At 51.5% G+C, this 8,261-nt stretch overlaps 1 protein-coding gene across 1 annotated transcript; it reads right to left on the bottom strand.

Moving 5' to 3' along the window:
* Window positions 1–6,359: 6,359 nt before the first annotated feature.
* Window positions 6,360–8,029, bottom strand: LOC134015753 (spondin-1-like; the record flags this gene model as incomplete). Its single annotated transcript, XM_062455297.1, has 2 exons — window positions 7,312–8,029; window positions 6,360–6,542 (listed from the first exon to the last, which is right to left on the bottom strand). Coding segments are annotated over exons 1-2 (418 nt in total), but the record flags the coding sequence as incomplete, so codon positions are not given.
* Window positions 8,030–8,261: the final 232 nt, after the last annotated feature.

The following is an 8,261-nucleotide window of genomic DNA, read 5'->3' as shown; positions in this document are numbered from 1 at the left end:
ATCAAACCTTTTTCCCTGTGGTGTTTATCTGTGATGTGGTTGGTATCAGTGTCCACTCACACGGGCTGAAAGATATCATTGCTGCTGTCCGCTATTCCAGACAGGATGTGACATCACAGCGATATGCAATCTGAACTCTCCCACTCCATAAAGCTGTCAGCAGATAATCCCCTTAGTCACGCCAAGTTATGAACGAGTTTACTCTGGAACAAGATGAGTGTGTGTCTGTGTGTATGTGTGTATGTGTGTATGTGTGTGTGAGCAAGCGCGTGTTTAATCTGTGTGTTTGTGTGCACGCCTGTGTGTCAGCCTGTGAGCAAGCATGTGTGTGTATGTGTCAATGTGTGTGAGCAAACATGGGAGAGTGTATCTAACCATCCCCATCCTTGCCAGGGATTACAACCCCCTCCCAGGGTTTCCATGGCTTCCTGGAGCATGGAGGAGACTAGCTGGGTGGGGGAGACTAGCTGGGTGGGGGAGACTAGCTGGGTGGGGGAGACTAGCTGGGTGGGGGAGACTAGCTGGGTGGGGGAGACTAACTGGGTGGGGGGGAAACTAGCTGGGTGAGGGAGACTAGCTGGGTGAGGGGAGACTATCTGGGTGAGGGGGAGACTATCTGGGTGAGGGGGAGACTAGCTGGGTGGGGGAGACTACCGGGTGGGGGAGACTAACTGGGTGAGGGGGAGACTAGCTGGGTGAGGGGCAGACTAGCTGGGTGGGGGAGACTAGCTGGGTGAGGGGGAGACTAGCTGGGTGAGGGGGAGACTAGCTGGGTGGGGGAGACTAGCTGGGTGAGGGGCAGACTAGCTGGGTGAGGGGGAGACTAGCTGGGTGGGGGAGACTAGCTGGGTGAGGGGGAGACTAGCTGGGTGAGGGGGAGACTAGCTGGGTGGGGGAGACTAGCTGGGTGAGGGGGAGACTAGCTGGGTGAGGGGGAGACTAGCTGGGTGAGGGGCAGACTAGCTGGGTGAGGGGCAGACTAGCTGGGTGAGGGTGAGGGGCAGACTAGCCGAGTGAGGGGGAGACTAGCTGGGTGAGGGGGAGACTAGCTGGGTGAGGGGGAGACTAGCTGGGTGTGGACACATGCCTGCAGCCAGACTGACTATATTGTAAACATTCCCGGGAGGGTAACAGGAGCCATTTTGGACCGACTGACCTATGAACCATAATTTGTGTGTTCTGTGTGGTGTGTTCACATAGGAAGCGTTAAGTACAGATCACGAAAAGGAAAGTGAAGAACAATCAGATGGTGTGTGTGTGTCTGGGGAAGAGATTGTCCAAACGTGTGTGGGTGTGTGACCTTGCAACAGCTGGGGATGGACAAACAGCAACATTCATTGTCTATTCCTTTGACGCTGCCTCGAAGTTATTCCCGTTAAAGCAGAATAAACGTGAGGGCTCCCCTCTCTGAGCAGAGCCCTCGCTCTCTCTCCGGGTCCTGACCATTAGTAGTCCATCCTTGGGGAAGAGTGACGCACGGGTCCTTTCACACACGCTGGGCCTTCGGTTCTGCTTCACAAGGCAACAACTATATCAGATTTTACACTGATTCGATGTTCCACTACTATTCATCGTCTCTCCTCTATTCCTGTCTTCCTCTCTCTCTCTCCTGTGTTGTCTTCCTGCCCTGCTGGGAGGGAAACTTAGGAAGCACTCGCTTCGCCTGCGGGCTTTCTCTCTAACTCACACACACACTGGCACGCAGACGCACACACACGCACGCACACATTCATGAACACAAAAACACACCCCCATACACTCACACTCATTCACACACACACGTATACACACACTCGCGCATTCATGAACACACACACACACACACTCTCTCTCTCTCTCTCTCTCTCTGAGTTGACCTCCCGGGAGAGCTCAATAGACAGTGCTTTTCACCGCGGCGGTAGTTGTCCAGGGACGTGGGAGACAGAGTGCACAGGCAGATTTCAAATGAGCTGAACGTCAAGGAAAGCCTGTCGTTTGGGTTTCTGTTTCCTTTCTCTCTCCTCCCCCCTCTCTCCCCCCTTCTCTCTCCTCCCCCCTCTCTCTCCTCCCTCCATCTCCTCCTTCTCGCCCTCCACCTCCTCCCTCTCTCCATCTCCTACCTCTCTCTCCCCCCCTCACCTCACCCTCAAACCCCCCACCCCCCTCACCCTCACTGAGCACGCTCCGACTTCCGGACAGGAAGCTTGTGGCTCGTAGTAAATAACAACAGCGTGAAATCAATCTCAGGGACAAACACAACAACAACAACACCACCAGAAAGAAAAGAAGAAATCTGTGCAGAACGAACAGTGGGAGGGTGAGAGGGCGATGAGACACAAGCGACAGGGAAAAAACTCATTAATGAAACAAATCTTTGATCATTATATTTTTTCCATTATATTTATTCTGCTGTTTCCCACAGAGTCCATGTTGCGACGGCGCTGGAGTAACAAGGCTCAAGAGGCAATGTGTAAAAGCCACTCACCTCCACAATGGAGGCAGTGACATACAAGGTTTTATGTGGAAACTGATTGAAAGCAACAGGATTGCTGAGTTAGGCCTTAGAACCATGATCCACACACCAGTCAGTCAGCCAGGCCCGATCATAATGACACCCACTGACCCACTGAAACATCCTGCTCCAACACAATAATAACGATGCATTCATTTAATTTAGAACAAATATAAACTGAAGGGAATGGACAGTGTTGGGTAGTTTCAACAAACAAGTGATGTGATTATATTGTAGGGACCAAACATTGAATACACTGTGAGTGTGTTTGAATGGTCTACTAAGCAAAAAACCAACAACCACAAACACATAAACACACAACCACAAACACACACAACCACAAACACAAACACACACAACCACAAACACACACAACCACAAACACACACAACCACAAACACACAAACACAAACACACACAACCACAAACACATAAACACACAACCACAAACACACACAACCACAAACACACAAACACAAACACACACAACCACAAACACATAAACACACAACCACAAACACACACAACCACAAACACAAACACACACAACCACAAACACACACAACCACAAACACAAACACATAAACACACAACCACAAACACACACAAACACAAACACACACAACCACAAACACACACAACCACAAACACACACAACCACAAACACACAAACACAAACACACACAAACACAAACACATACAACCACAAACACACAACCACGAACACACACAACCACAAACACACAACCACAAACACACAACCACAAACACACACAACCACACACAACCACAAACACACAACCAGAAACACACACAACCACAAAACCACAAACACACCCAACCACAAACACACAACCACAAACACACACAACCACACAAACACACACAACCACAAACACACAACCAGAAACACACACAACCACAAACACACAACCACAAACACACACGTTTCTCAGCTCGGATCATCTGGAGGACAGGATGCAGGATGCTGTGAAGACTCGTACTGTACCGCAAACATTTACTGGAAACATAACTCAATCTGTGATTACTGGAAACAAAACTCACTCTGAGATAACTGGAGAGTTAAAAATGGGCGGAGCCGAGGGGGATTTGACACAGCAGTGAGTGCTGGAGAAGTGAGAAGAGATTGGGTCATGAACATCACATCCATCTTTAGTTTTAACCCTAGGCACCATGTTTTCAGATTTTTCAGGCAAGAAGGTGGTTGTTGCTGCAGGATTGCTGCTAAACCATTATCTAAGACTAATATTTTATTGATCCTTTTATTGATCCTATTCTACATTTCAATGTGCTTGCCCGTGGCCTGGTTCTGTGAGCGACACCTCAGTGTTGTGTGATGTGAAATGGATTCTGTTCATTGATTTAACTCCTATGACAAATGGCAAACCTCTTGACCCACTGTAGTCCTCTTGCTCTACACTTGATCTCCCTTTCTCCCTTTCCATTTCCCCCTCTCTCCCTCTCTCCCGCTCTCTCTCTCCCCCTCTCTCTCCTGGGCTTCTGAAGGTATGAAGTGTTTCTTCTCGATCAGAGCCCTGTCTCTCCCAGTCTGTCTCTGCTCAAAAACTTGAAGGATGTGGGACAGATCAACTCATATCTTGGGACAGATCTACTCAGAGTAGGGGAGAGATCTACTCCTAGTTGGGGAGAGATCTACTCCTAGTTGGGGAGAGATCTACTCTTAGTTGGGGAGAGATCTACTCCTAGTTGGGGAGAGATCTACTCCTAGTTGGGGAGAGATCTACTCCTAGTTGGGGAGAGATCTACTCCTAGTTGGGGAGAGATCTACTCCTGTACTGAAAGTCTCTCTTCTCCTCGTGTTCTCGCCCTCTGACTCTATCAAGCCCGTCCTCTCTTTAGTTTCAGCTGCAGCTGATTTTGCAAACTGTGAACCAACTTGCTCTAAACCTTGCCAGCTGTGTTTCTGTGTGCTTGTGTGTTCGTGTATTTGCATGTGAGTGTGTGTATAAGCCCCATTTCTAACACCTGTGCTCTTTCCTACTTCAGACACACACACACACACACACAACGCTATGCTGGAGCCTTGTAAAAGGTGCTAAGACAAGCAAGGGGAGAGCAATAAGACTTCCTGCCTGTTTCTCCATGAAACTGAACGAAGATGGCATTGTAGGTTTGTAAGGGGAAGGTGAATTCTTCAGAGAGCTGTCTCTCTCTCTTCCCTCCTCTCTCCCCTCCCTCTCTTCCCTGCCTGTTGTCTCTCTCTCCCAACTCTCTCCTCTCTCCCCCACTCTCTTCCCTCCCTCCCTCTCTCCTCTCTCTCTCCCCTCTCCCTCACGCGCACCTGCATGCACACTAAACAGAACGTGCGAGCGTTGCGGAGCAGCCATGAAGAGAAGCCATGAAGAGGAGACCAGAGGCAGCATATGGTGTTGATGTAAGTGCCCTTCCAGGTGTGGTTAACCATGCTGGCTGGCTGGCTGAATGACTGGCTGATTGGCCAAATAGCTTTCTGGTGTATAATTGGCTGGTTGTGTGTACTTAACTGCATGACTGCTGACACTGCACTCTCTGTGTGTGACTCCACAACCCATGCAAGCTCTCACTCAGTCTGACCTGCCTACATCTCCTGTCAAACCCTTCCTGCTTACAGCAGCCTCCTGTTCTGCACCAGCCTCCCCTAAGCATCTGCTCTATCAGTGCCCCCCCCCTCAGTCTGAAGTGATGCCCCCCCCCCTCAGTCTGAAGTGATGCCCCCCCCCCCTCAGTCTGAAGTGATGCCCCCCCCCCTCAGTCTGAAGTGATGCCCCCCCCCCCTCAGTCTGAAGTGATGCCCCCCCCCCCTCAGTCTGAAGTGATGCCCCCCCCCCCCTCAGTCTGAAGTGATGCCCCCCCCCCCTCAGTCTGAAGTGATGCCCCCCCCCCTCAGTCTGAAGTGATGCCCCCCCCCTCAGTCTGAAGTGATGCCCCCCCCCCCTCAGTCTGAAGTGATGCCCCCCCCCCCCCTCAGTCTGAAGTGATGCCCCCCCCCCTCAGTCTGAAGTGATGCCCCCCCCCCTCAGTCTGAAGTGATGCCCCCCCCCCCCCCTCAGTCTGAAGTGATGCCCCCCCCCTCAGTCTGAAGTGATGCCCCCCCCCCTCAGTCTGAAGTGATGCCCCCCCCCCCCTCAGTCTGAAGTGATGCCCCCCCCCTCAGTCTGAAGTGATGCCCCCCCCCCTCAGTCTGAAGTGATGCCCCCCCCCCCTCAGTCTGAAGTGATGCCCCCCCCCCCCTCAGTCTGAAGTGATGCCCCCCCCCCCTCAGTCTGAAGTGATGCCCCCCCCCCTCAGTCTGAAGTGATGCCCCCCCCCCCTCAGTCTGAAGTGATGCCCCCCCCCTCAGTCTGAAGTGATGCCCCCCCCCTCAGTCTGAAGTGATGCCCCCCCCCCCCCTCAGTCTGAAGTGATGCCCCCCCCCCCTCAGTCTGAAGTGATGCCCCCCCCCCCCTCAGTCTGAAGTGATGCCCCCCCCCCCTCAGTCTGAAGTGATGCCCCCCCCCCCCCCCCTCAGTCTGAAGTGATGCCCCCCCCCCCTCAGTCTGAAGTGATGCCCCCCCCCCCTCAGTCTGAAGTGATGCCCCCCCCCCCTCAGTCTGAAGTGATGCCCCCCCCCCCCTCAGTCTGAAGTGATGCCCCCCCCCCCCTCAGTCTGAAGTGATGCCCCCCCCCCCCCTCAGTCTGAAGTGATGCCCCCCCCCCCCTCAGTCTGAAGTGATGCCCCCCCCCCTCAGTCTGAAGTGATGCCCCCCCCCCTCAGTCTGAAGTGATGCCCCCCCCCCCCCTCAGTCTGAAGTGATGCCCCCCCCCTCAGTCTGAAGTGATGCCCCCCCCCTCAGTCTGAACAGCAAACCTCCCCGCCTGCATTTCCATGTTGACATTTGATGTTTGATGTTTGCTAAGGTGTGATGAAGGTGTTGTCTCTTTACCTGGAAGTTCCCAGCATAGTCCTCGTCTTGGTCTCCCTCCCGGCCCTCCTTCACAGAGATCAGGGTGAACCCTCGGAAGTAGGAGGGACTGCTGGCGTACAGAGTCACTGGGAGGACAACAGCACGAGTCAGTACTTCTTTACACTTTTACATTTCATTCATTTACGCTTTCATCCAAAGCCCACGTAGGAACAGTGCAAATGGAACTCATGGCAGAGGGTCAAGGATCAGAAGTGCACCGTTCTAACAGCCGGGCTATTTTGGAAGTCAGGGTCAAGGAATGGTCTGTCTTTTCTAGCCACATGTGTCGTCACCGCCAACGTGCAGCTTAACACACAAAGGAGAATGAAAGACTTAAGAGCCAAATCGACAGTTAAACTGTTCTTATTGTTCTGACAGTCCACACATTTAGGATCAGAAGACTTCATCTATTGTCTGAGTTGATGTCCTCAAACGAATTCAATACAACATGAAATTCAATTTTTCTTAATTTTTTTAAAGAAAATTTGTTAATAAATCCTGTTAAGTGTATTGTAAGGATAATAAGAGGAAAAAAATAAATATTGTTCTGCTTAGTGCCCTTTGCTACTGTGCCTGAATGTTATATTTTTCTCTCAGTAATGTTTTAGGAAGACACTACATTAGGTAATTGTATCAGTTATCATGGTTGTTTTGACAGCCAAATACATTTCACATCGGAAACCAAACTTAATGTCAAATTCGTTTAAAATAACTGAGAGGTAGCTCCCAATCTATTCACAGACTGTCACAAATGCCCCTCTCTCTACATCAATAATAATCACGTAGTCAAGTTACTATATAGTGTGTTTACATCCAAAACCTGCGCGTTAGGGGGCTGCAGCTCGCGAGGCATACCTCTGTAGGTGCTACCGGGCTGATAGGTCTCCGGATCCCCTTCCACGCGGAGTCTGAACTCGTTATAGCCTTCTTTCCGAGTACCCTGAGCCCGTATTATCCTGCTGCAGTACCCGTCCGACTTGCCAGCTCTGTCCATCGGCTCCTCGGTGAACGCGGTGAACGTGTTGCAGAGCGCGGTCGAGATAAAACATTGCAACAGCAGAACGCGAGGATACCTCCCCGCTCCTGCCATCGTGAAGAGGCAGGTTTCAACCGAGCTGACGTGAAGACGAGAAATAGACACTAAAGTAATCTCCACAGAGTGACCGGACGTTCTCCTCAACCCCGCAAAAGTCCACAGATAAGGAAGAAAAACTCAACTGCGAAGGTCTCACTGTGTCTTGGCGTCTGCTACGATGTTCGATCCATTCTGGGGAGACGGGGAATACGATGTGCACTCGCTCTCGGTGAATCGCTCTCTGATTTGTGTTGGTTCAACTGAGCGCGTTACACAGGGTCCGGGGAAATCGCTGAGCTCGGTACAGCGTAACAAGGCTGTCTCCAAGGCACCGGCGCGCAGATGTGAAGCACTGAGCCAACAGACTGGAAACAAAAAGCCAGACATTCCTACCAGTGACTGCATTGACGGAGTAACCCCGTTGACATTCTTGGATCGGGCTCCTAGCTGGGTCCCGTGCTGGTTTGTTCAGCCTTGGACCCCCCGCAAGCCCCCCTCAGCCGTCGGCACACACTACAGACGCACACAGACGCTCAGATAGCAATTAATAATGTATGTATGCTAAACGGTTGACTTTATGCTTCTCTCTCTGCTCGTCTCCTCACACAATGTGTGTGCGCGCGTGTGTGTGTGTGTGCGTAGCCGATGAGCAAGAGAGAGAGAGCACGAGGTTGGTGCTCTAATTACAGGCCTTCTCTTTGTTTGCGACACTTTTAAATAAAACTTGACA

The sequence above is a fragment of the Osmerus eperlanus genome, unplaced genomic scaffold (assembly GCF_963692335.1).
Source record: "Osmerus eperlanus unplaced genomic scaffold, fOsmEpe2.1 SCAFFOLD_900, whole genome shotgun sequence".
NCBI classification, from domain to species: domain Eukaryota; kingdom Metazoa; phylum Chordata; class Actinopteri; order Osmeriformes; family Osmeridae; genus Osmerus; species Osmerus eperlanus.
The sequence above is the reverse complement of the archived record's forward strand: the minus strand, read 5'-3'. Positions and strand labels throughout refer to the sequence as shown.